The following is a 21,062-nucleotide window of genomic DNA, read 5'->3' as shown; positions in this document are numbered from 1 at the left end:
CTGTTCCAAGGCGGAAGATGGAGGCGCCCCGTGCCTACAGGTGCATCGAGTGCAATGGGAAGGCCACGGAGCTGTATAGAGACTATCAGCGTGGCGTGTTGCGCATCTCCATCTGTGTAAGTTACAGGAGGGCAAAGGATGGCCGAGGAGGAATAATGAGAAAGGGAGTTGGCGAGGTCGAAGAATGTAAGAGGATTAGCAATAGCCCACCAGTTGTGTAAATATCGTCCCCAAGCTGCAGAATAAAGACCTGGAGAACAAAGATATGGAAAGGAGCTTTCCGCTCCCTCCTAGGGTTGCCAACCTCCAGGTAGTCGCAGGAGATCTAGTTTACAACTGATCTCCAGCCGATAAGAGATCAGTTCCCCCGAAGAAAATGTCCGCTTCTGCAATTGGACTCTATGGCATTGAAGTCCCTCCCCAAACCCCACCTTCCTCAGGCTCCACCCCAAAAACCTCCCACCAGTGGTGAAGAGGGACCTGGCAACCCTACTCCCTCCCCTTCTATTTTCTGTATATCAGCATATATAATTAGCTATTTATATCCTCTTTTCTCCCCAGTGGGGAACCAAAGAATCTTACAACATTGTTTTCCCTAGGGGTACAAACTACAGAGGGGCATCCAGACTTTCTGGGATTTCCCAGCGGGACAGTCTCCCCCCCCCCATCCCCCAGCTAGGTAGCATCATGAAGCTGCTCAAGCTGTCAGATTCTTAAATTTGGTCAGTTCAGGATATCTAATCCTGAACAATAGCCTCAGAGTGTGAATCAAAAAATCTACACTGTGGGGCCTTGTAGAGCCAAACCTTCCAAAGGTGCCACCCTGCAAAGGGATGAGATCAGCAGCTGCCTGTTCACGTACATTCTCTATGGTGGCTCCCACCTTTTGATATGGCCTGCCTGAGGAGATCAGAAAGAGCCTCCACCTTGCTATCATTTCGCAGAATATATAAAACAGAAATGTTAATGAGGGTATTTTTATAAATAGATTATAACTGTAGTATAGTGAAAAGGTTTAAGAGGTTGTTTAGAGGATTATAGCCTGTTGCAATATTTGTTGTGTGTATAATCTTTTAGTTCATTGTATTCTACCTTTGTAACCCACTTTCTGCATTTCAACATTTCATGCCCAGGCAGGTTTTTTTCCTCCTTTTTCTTGTTGTTTGTACTGTTTTCCAATTTTGCAGTCATAATTCTCTGTGTGTAAAGTGCCATCAAGTCACAGCCGATTTATGGTGACCGCATAGGGTTTTCAAGGCAAGAGACTAACAGACGTGGTTTGCTATTGACTTCCTCTGTGTAGTGACCCTGGAATTCCTTGGTGGTTTCCCATCCAAATACAACCCTGCTTAGCGTACAAGATCAGATGAGATCAGGCTATTATAATGCATTGTTTATTGGAGACGTTTGTTGTCTGATCAAACAGTTTTTTAAAATTTTGTAATCTACCTTGAGTCTCAGTGAGAAAGGTGGGCTATAAATGAAGTAAAAATGTACAGTTGGGGGTATTTGAGAGCTCGCAAGATTATGATAAGAGATCTTGGCAACCCACAACCAACATTGCTGCCTCGGTTAGTGTCATTGCAGGGGAAGGGATGAACATAAGAACAACATAAGAAAATCCATGCTGGATCAGACCAAGGTCCATCAAGTCCAGCAGTCTGTACACACAGTGGCCAACCAGGTGGCTCTAGGAAGCTCACAAACAAGACGACTGCAGCAGTATCCTGCCTGTGTTCCACAGCACCTAATATAATAGGCACGCTCTTCTGATACTAGAGAGAATAGGTATGCTTCATGATCAGTATTAATCATTTTGACTAGTAGCCATGAATAGCCTTGTCCTCCATGAACATGTCCACTCCCCTCTTAAAGCCTTCCAAGTTGGCAACCATCACTACATCTGGGGCAGGGAGTTCCACAATTTAACTATGCATTAGGTGAAGAAATACTTCCTTTTAACTCTCACCCTCCAGCTTCAGCAGATGACCTTGCATTCTAGTATTATGAGAGAGGGAGAAAAGCTTCTCTTTGTCCATTCTCTCCATACCATGCATAATTTTATAGATCCTAAAAAAGTAAAAAATAGGAGGAAGGGAAGGTAAACCAGGAAGAGGGAGGATAAAAAGGGAAAGCTGAAGATGGGGGAGGGGAACAGAAAAAGGTTCATGAGTGACTGGGTAGAGTCTGCCAGGAGGAAAACAGAAATAAAGGAGATATGCAGTGATGTGTGGCAGAAAATCTTCCAGTACTATATTGTTCCATGGAAATTTTTCTGTCCCGCATATGTAAATATTGTCTGCTTGATTTTCAGTACAACAGTCCTGACAACTATAGCCAATTGTGTTAAATGGGTTAAGTGTGGGATATGAAGCATGGACCATCCCCAGTGCTTGTACATAGTGCAGGCGTGTGCATGTGTATTGTACATGTGTATTTGCCTTATTTGGCTAATATTATTAAAGTTGCACTAGCATTATTTAAATTATTTATTTAAATTTGTATTTGTCAATTTGCTGATTCAAATTTTCCCAGAATATCCACAGAAGGAAAAGGGAGGGGACTGGGTGTGAGGGGGAACGGAGGATGCTGGTGAGACAGAAACATGCTGGTAAGTGGGTGGGAGGGAAGGAAAAGGGAGAGGCTTCAGGGGGAGGATAAGAAGGAAAACGAGAGAAGATCGGAGTGGGGAAATAAGGTCTTGGTGCGTTAACCACTTGTCAGCTTGCAGTTCTGTGCTGTTTACATTATTTTTATTTTATTTTGGAGGGTGGGCACTGTTGCACTGTGCGTAAATCTAAATGGTCAGTAACCACTGCTACATCTCCAGATTAAATGCATCTGTGTTTAAGTTATTTCCTGTTTGTTTCATAAGTGAAACTGGGATCATCTATTTCTGCAAATGTATTTCTTGTTGGTTTCTTTTACGCTTGGTCAAATTCCAACCTAAGGATGCACAGTCTTCTGTTGTTTTCTACTTCTCTTCTTTTGCCTGAAAGCTCTTTCCCTGGATATATCTGCCCAATACTCTTTCCATCTTTCTGCTTCCCCCCCTTCTGTCAACAGTACTCACTTGTAATAATTGTGCTTCTGCTTGCATTTTCATAATTTGATAGGCCTTATCTGTCCGGAGAATAAATTAATTGTTCCACAGAGACCCACTTATCTTTGAGCAATCCTTTTTTTTGCAATCCTTTGCTTTCCTAATAATTAGACTATTTGTTATTTATTGATTAGCTCTATATCCTCTCTGTCCTGTGGGCTTAAACCAGCTTACAGCAGTTTCTCCAAATCAAAAATACTCTGATCCTTAAGTGGTCACAAACGTAGCAATTAAATAGTTTGTGAAGTGAGAGAGGCCGAATGAGATCAAAATTTCATTTTGTACCCGTAAAATATATTTAAAATAAAAAAACACTAAATGCTGACATCATGCCATCTATACCTATTCCAGACAGGCATCAGAAGGGCAGTGTTTACTACACACGTCTGCCTGCTAAATGAGAATTTGTTGGCAAGATGTTGCTGAGGTGGGAGCAGAGCCCAGTCCCAGGTGTGGTGCTGATGGTGTCTCTGGAGGTCTTCCACAGGAAGTAGGTGGATGATCTCTCTTGGCTCCCAGAGGACCACTGCTCTCCAGAGCTACGTCACGTGTCAATGGTGTCTGTTGGAAACCTGGGCAGAGCTCCCAGTCTCACGAGTGAAGTGCTGGTTTCCTGTTGTGTTCTCATTGCAATATATGACCGAAGTCCTCATTATATTCCCTGTCTCTGCCTTCATTAGGTCGCTGAACAGCCAATTATAGGTGTTTGTTGTTTGTCTAGTAGGTTCAAAGGAAGGTGGCAACAATGTTACAGAAGTTGGTAAGAAACTGGATTCTCAAGATCTTTAATACCTGCATGGTAACAGTGAGATGGTGACGCTATAAATATGTTCATTTTGGTGAATGTTTGTGATAAGGCTTTTACAGCACATCTTTCCAGAGCAGGGTGGATAAAAATCAGTGATTTTTTAAAAAAATTGGACTTTTAAAATAAAATGTTTTTTGAGGAAAAATCTATCTAAAGATAGTTTTCTATTTAGGATACATTCTTGTCCAAAGGTTGCTCATCATGAAATAAGGATCAGTTTTTAATTATTCCATACACAATGTCATGCTCTTCCAGAGGTTTCTGTAAGTTTCTTTTGGGCAGTTTTTCCATCTAGATACTATCATAGATGCCTGGTTTTGCGGTTATTGAAAAGCTATGTTAAACACACCTTTATTCAGCTCAGATTTATAAAAAATGGCCAGCATATGCTTAAAACAATTGGGGAATTGAAGTTCTGTTCACATGTAGCTGTTTAGGAGCAGAGAGGAGAGAATTTTGATAACCAGTCTGAACCCCGTAGTCTGAAATGATGCTCTTGCTACTTTATTCACATTTTTTGTATATTCAGTTATACAACGGTGCAAATAAAGATTTGAAACTGGATGAAGAAGGTGATAGTCTTGTCTTTAAAAAGGTAAAGGTCCCCTGTGCAAGCATCGGGTCATTCTTGACCCATGGGGTATGTCACATCCCGACATTTTCTAGGCAGACTTTGTTTACGGGGTGGTTTGCCAGTGCCTTCCCCAGTCATCTTCCCTTTACCCCCAGCAAGCTGGGTACTCATTTTACCAACCTCGGAAGGATGGAAGGCCGAGTCAACCTTGAGCCAGCTACCTGAAACCAACTTCCATTGGGATCGAACTCAGGTCGTGAGCAAAGCTTTGGACTGCAATACTGCAGTTTACCACTCTGCGCCACGGGGCTCCTTAGTCTTGTCTTTAGAGCTGTTATATTTGTCTACTATGTTTCCGAATGGCACCATATAAATTTCCTGTTTTGAAAAATCACAATATGACAATTTTATTTAAAACATTTCTGTGCTGCCTTTCCACCCAAATAGCGTCCCCAAGGTAAAAAAAATCACAGTACGTCAATTATATTTAATTAATTAATTAAAAACATTTCTGTGCTGCCTTTCCATCCAAATAGCGTTCCCAAGGTAACAATCATCAAAACATTAAAAATGTTAACATAAAAACAGCATTTAAAATAAAGAAGACCACCAAGGAATAACAGGGTGGTTATGCAGAGGAAAGCAATGACAAGCCGCCTCTGAAAGCAAAAACAAGCCGCAATGACAAGTCTCTTGCCTTGAAAACCCCATAAGGGGTTGCCATAAGTCGGCTGTGACTTGTTGGCACTTTACACACACACATAAAATATACACACACACATAAAATACACAATTCACAATTCAATAAAAACATATAATCACACATAACACAGTAGGGGAGGAAGGTCAATCACAGTTACTGGGGGTTTGCCAAATAAAACAAAAAAGTCTCCTACTGGCAGAAGACAACAATAGAGGGAGACAAATGAATCTCCTGGGAAGGGATTTCCGAAGTTTTGGCATCTCAACTGAGAAGGCCCTTTCTCAAATTGCCACCTGAGAAAGTTGTGATCCTTAATAGATTTCATACTGTGTTTTATTATCATGCTGTGTTCAGTTAAACATGTTTTGGTCGTCACTGTAATTTCAGGCTCATCAAACATCTGGCTAAAATTGGCTTGCTCTCCCATTTTTATTTCCTTTTTACTCTTTCTTGGTACAACCTTCCAAAGGCTTTACTATTCCATGTAGCAGGGATTCCTTTTTTTTATTATAATAATTTTATTGGTTTTTATAATACAAATTTTCCATGATAGTAAACAACAATAAAGGCAATATGAAATTCAAAATTCTAACTCTATGTTGTTATGGTTTCTTAAATTCATAACAAAAAAAACAATTAAAGGAAAATTTATGACTTCCCCATCGCCTCTCTCCGCCTCTTAATAAAGTATTCATCCCATCGTAATTGGTCTGATCTTAACTATCATAAATTCATTTAACTTTCATAAAACATCTTCTATTAATATAAATGATTATAACTCTTAATATTAATTGTGTCCTCTAGATCAGATTAATAGGTATTCTTCCATTTTCCCCAGTTTTAATTCATATTCACAATATTTCATCCAATCCTCCCATTCCCCTAAAAATCGAACATTGTCTTTTTCATTTAAAATGGCTGTAAGTTTTGCCATTTCCACCAATTCAAACATTTTCCCAATCCAGTCTTTTTTCTCGGGAATTTCTGCCCCTTTCCATTTTGCTGCATAAAGCAGTCTCGCAGCTGTTGTAGCATAGATCAAAAAAGTTCTTTGTATTAGCAAATCGTCAGGTATCATACTTAATAGCATCCATGTAGCAGGGATTCCAATGCAGTTTTAGCCAGTTTCAGCCTCTTTAGATGAAGTGCTTTGACTAAAATATTTTTAGCAAATGGGGATATACATTTAATATAAATATTCTCCATTGCCTCACATGCACATCAGTTCTGTTTATTAGGTATAGGATTTGTCTATATCGTACAGTGCTATCTTGTGACCATCTTCGTCTGTATAGCGATATCTGAAGAACTGCAAGATGTCCAAGTTGTCCCCATGCCAACTGACTACCTATCAGTAAGCTTTAGCTGGCTCCCAGGGCATAAGATACTCCAGTATGTCTGCCAGCCACACAGCATTCTATTTCCAGGCCTCGACAATCCCAGGCACCCGGTCACCATTGCGACCTGAAGTTTGCTTATGGTGCCTAAAGCTCTAGTGGCCCTCAACCTGTAAACTCTGTTGCAGACTTTAAAGGGAAGGGGGATTGAGCCCTTAAAAGGAATGCCCTGCGTCTTCTCGCACAGAGCTAATTTATTGGCAGGATATGAACTCTGCTGCAAACAGCTCAATTGTAGCCGCCACTCTTTTGCCGGGAACTTCAGCTCTCTCTAGTGGGAAACAAAAGGCAGGCAGGTGGCTGTGATTAGTGGGATAGGCAAAGGTGAGAGACATTTTCCCCAAGGGTGGGACAGAGAACCCTAGCCTCAGGAGGAAGCAACAGGTCTTTTCAGTCTTCAAGCCAACTTTCAGCATGATGCTAGAATCATTCAGAACACAAATGATAGCGTAGATTGGGGTCCCCAGCAGGGTGCCCTTGGGTACCATTGAACCTGCCAATACCTTTTCTGATGCCTGCCAAGTATTTTTAGAAAGTGGGTGGAGTCAGATGGGGCTTTGGTTCAGCAAGTCTTCTGACTGACCATTGGGCATCTGGCTGTGCAGATCTTTAATGATGTTGGTTTGGCAGCAGCTGCCACCACAGCACAAGGCTCTTTACTGTATGACTGAAGGTAAACTATGCACATTAAATAAAACATTTTAATTTAAAAAGCAACCTGTTAAACAGATCTGCCTGATACACTGAAGAGTTACTGTTAGAGCTATGCATAATCTAATTCCCTGATATTTCTGTCATTGGCTCTGCCTCTTGTGGCAGCCATTTTTGTGATTGGCTCTGGCTCCTCTGGCAGCCATGTTGTGGTTGTGCCCACCGCCCTGTGCCAGAATACCAAAGGCGCCCACAGGCTCAAAAAGGTTGAGGACCTCTGGTGCAGGTTGAGTGGCTTTACATTGAGGCTTTGTGCACTAACTGCGTGCACGGGATTATGATCTAGTCTTACTGAAGTTGGAGCTCCTGCTTCAAATCTATTTACTCCCACCCAAAGGACTCCATGCTTGAATTGAAAAGATAATAACTCTTGGTTATTTTTCTTCCTTTGCTGCCATTCGAGTTACATAGCAGACTAGTGATAGCAGTTAGCTTGCCTTACAGCATAAGTTTAAACAAAAGAGGCTGGAGTCCGCAAAAGCTCATATTGAAATACGTGCCTTTTAGGTGCCATAGGGTTCTTATTTTTGTTGACACAAACTTAACATGGCTATCCCACTGAAATCCATTAGTTTAGGCCCAGCTAAATGAAACGGTGGGCTTTTTATTACACAGAACAGACAATGAGCATAATGCTTGACTGAGCACAAGAAGGCAAATCTTTTGAGTAAGAATTCTCAAATTTTATACTTGCCTTCGCAAAACATTGTGTTTTCATTCAGTACAGGTATTAACTAGCTTTGTGCAACTAGGAATGGTCTCTGTATTTTTCCTGATTAGATTTCTCCCCAGTGAGGATGCAAAGTGGTTTACATCATTCTCTCCATTTTACCCCCACAACAACCCTGTGAAGTTGGTTAGGCTGAGAATTATTTGCCCCTCTCTTAAGCTTTCCCTACTCCCTCCCAGCAGCCTCTACTTAGGAAAACTGTGGCCCAGTTGTGCAGTGCCGGCCGCTGGGCTAGGCCCACTTGCATGCTAGGGAACCCTCAAGGGCTTGTGGGGTGGCACCTCGCTTCCCCCTGTATCCCCCTCCCTACACTATTTCCTCTTTCCCTCCTTCTGGCAACCCCCATATCCTCTCCAGCCCCAGTCACCAGATTTAAGTGTCCTCAGATTAGTATATAGATATAGTGTAATAGACTGGAAAATGGCCAGTAATTCATCTCAGAAAAGACTGAAGGGTTGTTAGTTGATAATATAGCCAACCAAGAAGTTAACTCACTTCAGCCACACTGTGAAGCCATAGTTTATTTTAACCATGGTTAGCTTGTGAAGCCAGGATTCAGTTCTCCCATGATCATTTTAATATTGGTTTGCCTTGGCCAAATCTAAGCTGTTACCGCACTAGTATTCCCAGCGATGTATTAAGAGTTTGAAAATGTTATAAAAAATACTGTTCGCACTTTGTTTGGCCCCTTTAGCTGTGAAGACGTCTTCCAACCATTTATAAGCCGTGGTATCCAAAAACCCTTTTAAAGCGATGTTTTTTACAACATTTTCAAACTCGCTGGGAATACAAAGTGCGGTAACCCCTCTAGTTTCACCTTCTTTTTTTCTTCTCTGCTGGTACTCCAGCCTGCAGTGAGGTGAGGACAGCACTAAGGATTAAGCCATGAAGTTGGTGTTCAGACATCACAGACGAACCAACTCAGTTTCAGATCCTGGTTTTACATATTCAGACTACCCATAGCTAGTGGAGTGGCCTGTGTTTGGCTAGTCATAGTAACCCACTAGCCATGTTTTTTGCATGATGTCTGAATTGAGCTATTAGTATATGGAATTGCTATTGGATCCATGTCTCCAGATGGATGTTCAAGTTTCATTTATAACATTAACCAACTTCATTTGGTTCACCAGCTGCATCCCTTCAAGTAAAAACTAGAGCTGGCTATAGTCGTTCATATTCTAGTCAAAACAAGCATATTACTGCAATATGCTCTTTGTTGGACTGCCTTGGAATTTGTGGACCAAGCATCTTTAAAACAGGAGAAAAATGATATTTTATGAATGATAATAAGCGGCTGTGATGGTTACTGGGGGAGGAAGATAGAAGCAGCTGCAGCGGGAAGGAATAAAACAAGTTTTAACTGCATGTCCTTTCTCTCCAATGACAAATTGTGCTTCAGCTGGAGTTTATTATCCACCATCCAGTAAAACTTCTTTTCCTATTATAAAAACTAAAATGGAGGTCATCTTTTACAGCCCTCACTGTATGTTGTCTCTCCTCTGGACAAAGACAGTTTCCTCAGCAAGACTGCCCTTGAACGCTGCAGCGAGGATATTACATGCATAAAAATGGTTGGCAATCTGCATACATTTTGTAGGGAACACAATTATGACTATTGATCTGGTGGCTCTGCTCCTTGATGCTGTGCCATTTTCTTTGTGAGGCTTGGGACTTATTTCTGGATCTGATCTGAACTCAGCAAATGAAATGTTTATGTAGCATCAAAAAACGGCCTTATTTCAGTTAACAGCCGCTGCAGTATAGTCACGGGTTTGAGTTTGGCCAACAATGCAGTTTGAGCAATAAACTCTGAGTGAGCACAGATGGCTTGAAATAACTAGATGAGTGTTTATTTGGGTATTATTTGGGGGGGGGATATTTTACTTCAGGTTTCTGAACAGTAATTCCCATCATTTTTGCAAACTTAAAAGAAGGAAAGGATTGCTGGATCAGACCAAGGTCTATCTAGTTCTCCAGCAATAGCCCTTGGTAGGTGGCTGTGGGAGGGTCATAATCAGGCACAATCATGACTGGTTGTTGCAAAGGACACCTGGAAACAGGACCAGAAAGCCACTAAAAATAACTAATCAAGAATCTGCAGTATGCCAGTTCCTAACAATTTCAAGATAATTGGTGAAATACACTTCAGAATATTCAAGTTGTTGAGCGCTCATCTATCTAATTATCTTGTAGTCATTTGAAATTTGTCCATTAAATATTTGCACTATTGATTACATATTTTGACTAGTTATTCCCAGTGAGCCACAAGCTCTCAAGCAGGCCACCCGTAGTTCTTCCATCCCTACCTTCTGCTAATCAGTGGTATGCTGCCTCTGAATGTAGCATTTCCATCTCTGTTATCGTGGTTAAGTCTGCTCTACTAGGTTGATACCTGCACACATAGTATATGAGGGACATATACTAACCAGTATTACAACTAGAACTAATCTGACTCATGCCTGGTTGGGTTTGAACTGTTTGTATATGTATTTATTTATTTCTGTAAATGTGTGCAGGATTAACATGGGTTTTAATTAACCACTGATGAAGGCCCAGTAGGCCGAAACGTGTTTGGTTGTGGTTACAGATGTCAACCTTAGGAAATGCCATTGTGCTATTTTAATGTTTTAAAAATATTTTTAACCTTTATATAGCGCTTCCAATAAATTATATTTACAGTATTTATATACAGATATATATATTTTCCTTTTACCCAACCTCGGGTACCCAGCTTCTGTTTTTAGGTTGGGTCTTATTCCCCTCTTTTTTCTTCCACTTTTGTTTTGTCTTCTCCACTAATGGGACTGACCCTGATTTAAAGACATCTGAGTTAGTGGTTGCATTGTGGTAATTTTGTAACTGATTTCCTGAAGGAAGACACTCGTTGTCCTGAGCCTCGTGGCAATGAACAGTAGTCCAGAAATTTTGGCTGGGTTTAATAAGCATGCGTTCTAGTGGCTTTCCGCTTTCTGGCCCCGGCCTGGTGGAAGTCTCTCTCTAATGAGACTAGAGCCCTGCAGGATTTGATGCAGTTCCACAGGGCCTACAAGACTGAGATGTTCTGCCAGGCCAATGGTTGAAGGCAGTGACAGTTTTTCCATCTTAGCTGGCCTCCCTTCCCTTCCACCTCTCCCCCTCTTCTTCCTTTTTCCTACCCTGCCGCCTTAGATACATTAGTCGTCGTCGTGCCTATTCCTAACCTGATCCCTTCCCTGTTCCTAACCTGATCCCTCCCCTTATTTCTACTCAACCGGCACGATTAAGGGCACCATTAGACTTGTTAAGATGCTGAAGAATTATAATTGAAATTGTACGTTTTAAAATTTTGTAATACGTTAGCCACTCCGAGCCTGGCATTGCTGGGGAGGGGTGGGATATAAATCAAATAAATAAGTAAATAAATAATTGTGATATAGAAACAACATAAGTCTTTTTACCTGTTGCCTGGCAAGGAGGAATTTTCAGGTGAGGTGAATACCTGAGGGAAATGGAAAAGTGTTTTAAAATTTCTACGGCTTTTGAAAACATTTCCCCAGGTAATCTTTGGAAATTTTGGAGAGTGTTGAATAAAGTTGCTATAAAATATTTTCTTTCTTGGAATGAGTGAAATACTTTAAAAGACAAGCTGTTTACTTACTCAGAATGTGTGGTATACAGATATTTCTGTTTTCAACGTGTACTTTTCCCCTCCATCTCCGATGGCCAAAAATAAGATACATGTCCTAAGGTAGTATAGGATGCAGCAGTTTGTACCTCTGTTGACGGGACAGAGTGTATTTCTAATGTTGTTTGTAAAAAAACTAACAACAAAGGCATTAATTTTCATAAATACGCAATTCTGTATGCTAACCAACATAAAAACTTTGCATTATAAGTTGTTACAAAAGTAAAATTAATTTGTGTGTGTGTGTCAAGTGCAGTCAAGTCGCTTCCAACTTATGGCAACCCTATGAATTAATGTCCTCCAAAAAGTCCTATCGTTAACAGCCTTGCTCAGGTCTTGCAAACGTCGATCCATCTCATGTTGGGTCTTCCTTTTTTCCTGCTGCCTTCAATTTTTCCTGACATTATTGTCTTTTCCAGTGACTCTTGTCTTGTCATAATGTGACCAACACACGATAGATACCCTCAGTTTAGTCATTTTAGCTTTTAGAGAGAATTCAGGCTTGATTTGATCTAGAATCCACTTATTTGTCCTTTGGGTAGTCTATGGTATGTGTAGTGTGTGTGTGTAAAGTGCCTTCAAGTCGCAGCGAACTTATGGCGACCCTTTTTTTGGGTTTTCATGGCAAGAGAGAAACAGAGGTGGTTTGCCAGTGCCTTCCTCTGCACAGCAACCCTGGTATTCCTTGGTGGTCTCCCATCCAAATACTAACCAGGGCTGACCCTGCTTAGCTTCTGAGATCTGACGAGATCAGGCTAGCCTGGGCCATCCAGGTCAGGGCGGTATTTCAGGGAGGTACTCACTTCCAAAACCACATTTCAAATGAATCAACTTTCTTCCTGTCAGTTTTCTTTATTGTCCAACTTTTGGTCAGTCTTTGTATTATAGTCCCTGTGCTATATCACACCTTGGTATTAGAGCAACACCATTTCTTCTGTGATTGTCATTCGCCATGTAAAAAAGTTGTACTTTTCTGACTAAAAATGTCCTGATCCAATGTAGGCCTTAAGAAATAAGTACGGCATATATTTCAGTTTTCCCCAGCATTTCCTTCCTTGCAATTTGTTTTCAATGGCGTCAAAATTCCCAGAAATTTCTCATCTCTCACTCATGTGCATTTCCAACTCATAAAACTGGTACTTCATTTCGCCACAAGAGCTGTGGCTGTTTTTAGAGAAGCACTCTATTTCTTTATTTGATGGGTGACTTTTTAAAAATGTGAGATTGAGTATTCTGGAAGTTTGCCTGCTGGTCACCAAAATTATATTTCTGCACAGTGTTAGCAGTCTGCCAACTGTTTATGAACGCTGGCAATCAGTTTGTTTTAAGAAATAAACCCGCTTGTCTATTTCATACATACGTTAAAATTAATTCTAAATGACTATTTTTGCGCATTGTATCAAAACAACTTCACTTGGCCAAAATATACAGCTTTGGTAAGAATATGAGGTCCTAGTACATTCCTTCAGAATCTGGCAGTTGGCAAATAGCTCTCTTTCTCTGCCTTGTGATGTATATGAATTTAATGCCTGAGTTTAATGCTGGATGAAACTTGAAACTGTTTCTCCTATTTGTCTTTGCTTTTGAGAAAATTTGAGATGAAAACCATTCCGGGAAGATAAAGCTCAGAATATTTTTTGTTACCCAACCTAGGGACTGCTGTGTGTGATTTACAAGAACCTTAATAAGCATTTTAACTTCTGCTTTTTTTATTTTCAGAAATCCTGCCAGAAACCAGTGGACAAATACATTGAATATGATCCTGTTATAATCTTAATTAATGCTATTTTATGCAAAGCACAGGCCTACAGGCATATTCTGTTCAATACAAAGATAAATGTAAGTTCCTTTTTTCTTACCTTAATTTATTATAAGATACGTAGATCTTATTACAAGTCAATGAAAGTAATAATGAAAATATTTAGTCTGTGACACATTGCCAGCAACCAATTCTTACCCCCACTTCCTTTCAGTGAGCTAGCGATACTGAGTTTCATTGGGCTCCTAAAAGTTGCTTCTTGTGTGTGGTGTTTTTGAGAATGGGACTCATGAAAGTCACTCTCGTGCCTACATAACAATAGTTGAGCTGACAGTCAGACGGCTTGTTAATGGAAGTAGTTCCATGGTTCGCATCTGTCTGGAAGCCAGTAGCATGAGTTACTCTTGCAGTGCATATTCAGAAATGTGGTGGTCACATGTGTGTGCGTAAGAGACCATTCCTTCTGTGAAAAAAACACAATGGCCATTTATTCAGGGTCAATTTTGATACTCGCGCACAGCTCTTTTTTTTAAACACGGCCTTTAAAATGCCTATTCATGGCCCCAACGCAAAAGGAGCAATTCTACCCCCACTCGCCTGCTCCTTCGTTCCCTCCATTAGCAACCACCGTTTGCATAGCTAACACATGGCTGTGATTTTGCATGCTTCCTTGAGGGGATTCTTCGAGGCGGGGGCGGAGCAAACACAAACGGTCGCGTTAAAGGTGCTCTTAAGAAATGCAAAGCAGGTATGCGCTGGCTTCGCAGTCACTTCCTGAACGACGGTTCACCGTGAAAAACAAAAAAAATATGCGGAGCACTTGAGCCTGGAACACGCTTCTAATTACCAAGCATAAATGGCCAATGAGAGGCTTGTACCTTCAGTTGTAGCCTCATTCCTTTCACATGTTGAAACCCAAACGTTGAAGCAGGGTTTTGTCATCTTCTACTTTCCCTACTGTTTTCTTAGTGCCAGGTTTTGTTTTTAGAAAAAGCCATGTTAGGGCCGTTGTGTTCGGCTTTGAGTGGGAGAAGAGCCCGTACATCCTAACAGTGGCTGAAGAGAAACACTTACAAAAATCCTTGATATCATCACAAATGTTAAAGGCTAGTGCCTACTATCCATGTACCAAGTTCAGTAGCAAGGAGAGTGTATAGAGAGGACGCTCCCTAGAATTGCCCCTAAATGTCTGTCAGAACATTTGAACCAGAGTACTTTCCAGAAAAAACAATAAAACTTCCCTCAGAAGCCAGGATTAAGCAGGCATAGGGGCACTTTGAAATTAATTAGGTATCTTGCGTGCAAATATGATCTGCCCTGAGCCATTGGGAAAGGGCAAAATAGAAATTGAGCTAAATGAATTAGGCTTTGCGTGTTCAGCTTGTTGCATTATTAACACTGTTGGCCCATTGTACTGCTAGTAAGATCTATTATAGGTTTGCCTTAATGTGTTCCCTTTTCCAAAGAGCTTTGCTGTTAGTGCTCTTCAGAGCTGAACTGCAAAAGGATAGCCACTTGAGAGTATACTCATAAAAAGGGCCATGGTAGCCTGGCCTCTCTTGTTGTTAATGATCTCCTTTATATAGTCTAAATTCTGTGTTGTGAGTATTTGTTCCTTGTGCCTCCTGCTGCTGCTTACCAGAGCAAAACTCCTGAACTGTTTTCAGGTAGATCTTTTATAACAGTCAATTCAATAAGGACCTAGCAGTTTGATGGGTGGTAGAGAATGCTTTGGGGGCCGGATCCCTTCCCCAACATCTGTACCTGCTCTGTGATCCTGCCATTTACTCCAGGCCATCTCAACTCTCACATCAGGTTCAGTAGTAGGTTCAGAAAAGGGAGGAACCAGTACAAACCAGTCGAGTCTACACGCAACTTGCTTCTCTCTCATTTCCCACATTTGTTATAGTCCGTGCCTAGGATTGGTGGGGAAGAAAGAGCAACTGTGAAAGGGTGCTCCCAAGACACGAGAGCCAGCGTGGTGTAGTGGTTAAGAGCGGTGGCTTGGAGTGGTGGACTCTGATCTAGAGAACCGGGTTAGTTTCTCCACTCCTACACATGAAGCCAGCTGAGTGACCTTGGGCTAGTCACAGCTCTCTCAGCCACACCTACCTCACAGAGTGTCTGTTGTGGGGAAGGGAAGGTGATAGTAAGTCGGTTTGATTCTTCCTTAAGTGGTAGAGAAAGTCGGCATATAAAAACCAACTCTTCTTCTTCTACTTCCCCTGCTGTTAGTGCCAGGTTTTGTACGCTCCAAGACCATTCTGGGGGAAGAGCTGAAAGGTTGGCCTGTGGATTTATGCCCAGGGTCACCTCCCCTTCTTTTCTGCTTCGGTCATTCCTCCTCTTCCCAACATGAGAAAAGTGCAAATCTGGCTTTAAAGGGGACATTTCACAGTTAGCCTTATAGAACCTAGCAAAACAGTGTTCTTTGCAATTGCAGGTGAGGGTGGTGAGGCTGAGGGCTGTGGAAGCCAAGAGGCTATTTTAATTGAAATGAACGCTTCTGACACTAACAGTTCTTTTATCCCCGAGATCCAAGGGAAGCTCTGCATATTTTGCCTGCTTTGTGACGCTTATCTCAGGTGGTTACAGCTGCAGGATTCAAGCCAAAGCCCTGACCCTGATGATTTAATTAGATATGCCAAAGAATGGGATTTTTATCGAATGTTTGGAATAGCATCCCTGGGTAAGACCAAAGGTTATTTGTCGTTGCTGCCAAATAGTCTTTTAAAAGCGTACTTTAATGCATTTTAGACCTGTCTGAAGTGCCTTTAAATCGCAAATGCAAAATGGATGTGTTGTAATGTTCGTTCACTATTTCTCTCTCAGCTTCCACTGAATTTGCTTGGTTATTGCGCTTTGTTTTAATCATAAACTGCTTTGAGCTGTGTTGCAAATATGGTGTATAAGTACAAGCCACAACCCTTTGTCAGTTGTTGCGCTTGAGGCTTTCGGGCGAGCACAGAAGGCTACTGTGGAGCAAAGGAGCCTGAAAAATCTTGGTGCCCCTGCAAAGGTCACTTTGCAGTTCTTTGAAGGAGATTAGAGGTATTATTGGTTGTGTCTTTGCATATATTTGGATGATCCTGCTAAAAACCTGTTGCCAACGGTTCAATACGCTTCAATACGGTTCAATCCCAAAAAGTGCATATTTCTAATCAAAACTACTTTGAAGGCATCTTGTGAATATACATAGTAAAATGTTGTACAAACTTCTTATTTAAAAAGCGATCTTTTAAGGAACACTTCAAAATCTCAGTTCTTAACATGGCTTTTTTCATCCCTCTTCCATTCAGAACAAACTGCCTTTTTGATTGGCATCTTCACCACTCTGTGGTTGGCAAGACCAACAGTCCTGAAAACCAAAGCAGATGTCTTCTTGCTCCTGAAAGCGCTGCTGCTGTCTAGTTACGGGAAACTTCTGCTGATTCCAGCTGTTATTTGGGAGCATGACTATACTCATTTGTGCCTCAAGCTCATTAAAGTATTTGTCTTGACATCAAATTCTCAGGCAATTAGAGGTATCTTTCTCGTTTTCTGCTACTATTATAATTGTGTTCTGAAATAGTCCAAGATCTGACACATTCTTTCAGTCCTAGCGTACAGCTAATCCAGGTTCATCCCCATGTTGACGTGTCGAGCATCAAGCTATAAAACTCCAGAGAAGCTAAATTTTATTCCCTGAGTCATAAACTCTAGTGGAAAGAGTCTGAAGTGTGTAACAGCTGACCTGAATTTGTACATTATGTTTTCAGCCAGAATTGATTTTTTAAAATATAATCTGGCATTATAAATGGGTGAACTTTAATCAGTAGGGGTACTGGGGTGGGTAGGTTATAAAATTTGTTACTGGTTTTGCCTGAGACATGTACATAATAGGTGGGTTTATTCACATGTATTACATTTGATACTTCTCTGAGCCACTCTTATGTGCCGTGGAATCTGTTTCTTCAGCCAATTGCCAATGGAATGTTAATAAATTCCAGATCTGTTCTTGGTGTTCTTTATTTACCAAGTCTTGAAGAAGTCCAAGTAAAATCACTTCTGGTTCAGGAAGGATTCTGTCCTATATGTAATTCTGAACTTGGCTTCCATGCAGAGTGATAGATGCAGAGTATGGGGCCAGGTACAGATATGAGTAGTTTTTCTGCAAATGGGGGGGGGGAGAATCCACCAGGTTTGCAGAAAAATTCACAATATGTCTTCAAATGTAAATTTAACTTGTATATAAAAACCAAGATCTCAGCTGCTGTTTCTGAAGCCAGGAGCGGCTGCCCACCTCTGCATCAGGCAGGCAGGCAGGGTAGGAGCTGCTGCACGAGCTGATGGGTGAGGGGAGTAGGAGGATTGCTGCCGCTGTCTCTCAATGCCCCCTCATCTGCCACCTGAGCAGACAGGCCACTGAGGAGGAATGGGAGCCGCTGCTGCCTCCCTCTCTGCCAAGGACAGTGCAGGAAGGTGAGGAAGAGGAGGCCGGGGGAGGAGGAGCAAGAGATGCTACCGCCCCCTGCTGCCACATGAGCTTTGGAGGGGGGAAGCAGGAGCTACTGCACTCTCTGCTGGCCAGATTGCCCAACAGCCCTGCAGTCTTTGCCTGGAAAAGAGCAGTGAGCTTGCTTCCCCCCCATGCCAGGTGCACTGGGATGGCATTCCTGGACTGGCACCTCCTCTACCTTGCAGGCCTTCCTTCAACTGCACCCAGCCAAAGGGACTTACTTTCCCTGTGTGCTCCTCCTATAAGTCTCTCCCCAAAGCTCTGGGTGGATGGGGCTGGCGGTGGAGAGGGGCACAGAGGGGCTCTGTGTTATCTCTTCTGCTGTTTAGTCTTCATGTGAAACATTTAAGAGATCATCCATCGTTTTGGAGTTGGGGATCATCAGCGTGCCAATGACACCAGGCTGTATATATCTTTATCTACGCCATCAGTGGTAACTGTCACTGTCCCAGATCAGTGCCTGGCAGCTGTGAACAAGCAGCTAAGAGTGGACCTATTGAGTATGAATCCTAACAAGACAGATATTAATACTGGTTAGTAAGTTTTTGAGACAAATGCATTGTCCTCAAGAGATGGGGTTCAGTTGACCTTATCTGAGTCAGTGACACATTTGTATTTGAACCTATGTTGGTGTTGGAGAAGCAGTTTGGCTCAACATCTGATTTTCCCCCCATCTCCATTTGGGCATCTAGGTTAAGAATAGGGTTTGATTTATGTTATCAATAACAAGTTATCCTTGATACTTTTTTCTTTTTTTCTTTTTTTTTCTTTTTTGAAGAAAGGAAGGTTAGAACTATCATGAACGATCAACATTTGAAACTCTAGTAAGAGTTTTTGATGTTACACGTTCCAAATTGTGTAGGGATCTGGCTTGGATCCACTGGAGCATTGGGAGCATTTTGTAATAAAGTGAGAGGGGGGAAGTGAGAAAGTAATGTTCCATGGGTAGAAATCCTTCCATCTGTGGGCATGTTCTGCTAGATCCAAGCCATTATTCATAGGTATTCAAGTATTAACTGGAAATAGGATTGTGTCCAAACTAATTCATTTCTACCCACTGTATCAAACCTTTTGGAATGCTGCCCATCCCATTTGTCTTTTCTTTTGCAGTTACCTTGAATACAAGTCGAAAGCTTTGTCTGATGGCCATTGTGAGTGGACTGATTCTGGAAAATGGTATCATCTATCTGTTCCAGAGAATAGGATGGAACGTTTGAGACAGTTGTCTGTCTTTTTGCTGAGGATGGATTTTTTTTGAAGATGTAAAAAAAGGAACACCTTGGGAGTTTGCCACAGTGTTATTGCCCCTTAGTTATAAATGCAGTGGTAATGAAACTCTTGAGTGTACCAGCCGTTCCAGGCTGAACTGATGGCAGGCTGAAACCAAGCCAAGAACTTCAGTTGTCATGCACTGATAGTTTACTTTATAGCATCCTTTGGTACTTTTGGTCACGCCAAAAAGATCTCTGACTGCTGTTACAGCTGGATTTATAAGTATCTAGGAGAGCAGTATTAAGGAAATGGACCTCATCATTTTCTGTTTGGGCACTTGAGAAAATAAAAAAACCTAGATGGGTTGTTTTCCTTGTGAGGAAAAAGGAATTTACTCGGAGAGAAGAAGAAACCATAAATACCTTGAGTTTATTAAATGAAGAGTGACAGATTGTTTTTTTTCTGCAGCAATTAAAAAAGCAATCCAAAGAGTGTGGTTCTAAGACACATTGTGGCAGCCAATTGCTTGGGAATAGGGTATGTGGGCTGCAGTTCTCCACACCACAACATTAAGCTTGCCTTAGAGGGGCATCGCTTCTGGCAGCTGTGCTATGGAAATCATTTTGTATTTGGGTGGTAAAAGCACTTTTGATGTTTACAGAAACTCCAAATAGTAAAGGGAGGGAAGAAGTTAAAAATCTCTAATTTTATAGTGGTTACAAAGTATTGCCTCTGATATCGAAGTAAAATTTAAAATTCTTTTCAGAATTCAAAATAGATTGTATTGCCTCGGTTAAGATGAGCTTGTATACCTTCACATGCAGTCTTTTGCTTGGTTTCTAACTTCTTCGTATGCCATCTAATCCTTAATGCAAAGTATCTTGTGAAAACAGCTGAAGAGTTTTATTCACTTAGTCCTGTGTCTATAGAACAAAGATTATTTGTAGAGCTTTAAATATTCAACAAACTGTAGTCTAAAACCAGCTGTTTTCTATTATTTCTGATTCTGTGTTAATTTAGGAATATAAGGGCCAAATATTAAAGAAATGCCACTACTTCTCGGTTCTGGGTGGAAGGGCATCTTGTCAGTCGCGGGTATTACTATCACGTGCCCAGGGAGGCAGGACTAAAAAAATTTCCCTTCAACTTACTGTCTCCCTGGGCGGGAAACCCAGTTTCCGTCCTGCCTTGTTAGGGTGGCAGCTTCATCTTAGAACTCCGACCTCGAGAGAAAAAATTTTTCCCTGTGTGTTACCGTCTGTGTTAATTTTGTTCCCCTGTCTGTTCGATTTTATCCTCCCTTGCTCCCGCCGGCCGTTTTTTCGGCCGCGAACGCTCCTCTCTCCTTTTCCCTCAAACCTCCGTCTTGCCTTCCCTCTCCGCCCCCACATCGCCCCACTGGGCAAGATGGTGGACGGCAGGAGAGATTTGGACTCGGACCTTCTGTCTGAGGAAGATCACGACACGGCCCTCGTTGCTTTGACAGGACGTCGTCGCAAAGAGCACAATAGCGGCCAGACCGGCGATTCCGCAACGCGCGGAGCCGTCCGCCTCAAAAAAGGCGCACTCTGAGGAGCCGCCTCAAAATGGCGCGAAGCAGGTGCCCGACGCGGTCCTGGCCTCGCGGAGCCCGCCTAAAGAGGGCACCTCAGCTTCATCCGAATTTCAACAGGGGGGTAATGTATTGCTTTCGGAGCCTGAGGCTCCAGTTACTAGGAGGGAAATGCTTAGTTTATTTAACGGGGTACTAGATAAACAAGCTCAAATGCTCAATGCCTTCAGGGAATCTTTTGCTCCCGTTACCCTCCCCCCTCCACACCAAGATAGTGATCCAAGTCACTCTCTTTCTAACCCCCCCTCCACAACAGGGGCAGGGGGAACATGATGCGCACAGAGGCCCACA

At 41.9% G+C, this 21,062-nt stretch overlaps 1 protein-coding gene across 1 annotated transcript; it reads left to right on the top strand.

Moving 5' to 3' along the window:
- Nucleotides 1-19,176, top strand: ARV1 (ARV1 homolog, fatty acid homeostasis modulator). The gene is made up of 5 exons (XM_056853591.1): nucleotides 1-116; nucleotides 13,410-13,529; nucleotides 15,985-16,138; nucleotides 16,749-16,973; nucleotides 19,058-19,176. The coding sequence occupies exons 1-5, from the start codon at nucleotides 18-20 to the stop codon at nucleotides 19,162-19,164; spliced, it is 705 nt and encodes a 234-aa protein (XP_056709569.1). The 5' UTR covers nucleotides 1-17; the 3' UTR covers nucleotides 19,165-19,176.
- Nucleotides 19,177-21,062: the final 1,886 nt, after the last annotated feature.

Source organism: Euleptes europaea, chromosome 7 (genome assembly GCF_029931775.1).
Source record: "Euleptes europaea isolate rEulEur1 chromosome 7, rEulEur1.hap1, whole genome shotgun sequence".
Taxonomy (NCBI): domain Eukaryota; kingdom Metazoa; phylum Chordata; class Lepidosauria; order Squamata; family Sphaerodactylidae; genus Euleptes; species Euleptes europaea.
Note: the sequence above shows the minus strand (reverse complement) of the source record. Positions and strands in the feature narration are given on the sequence as shown.

Excerpts from the sequence above, each read along its gene's own strand:
- ARV1 (XM_056853591.1), top strand. The coding sequence starts at position 18 with ATGGAGGCGCCCCGTGCCTACAGGTGCATCGAGTGCAATGGGAAGGCC. Across the intron at positions 16,139-16,748 it reads GTTTGGAATAGCATCCCTGG|AACAAACTGCCTTTTTGATT; the intron begins GTAAGACCAAAG and ends TCTTCCATTCAG. Across the intron at positions 16,974-19,057 it reads AAATTCTCAGGCAATTAGAG|TTACCTTGAATACAAGTCGA; the intron begins GTATCTTTCTCG and ends TTTCTTTTGCAG.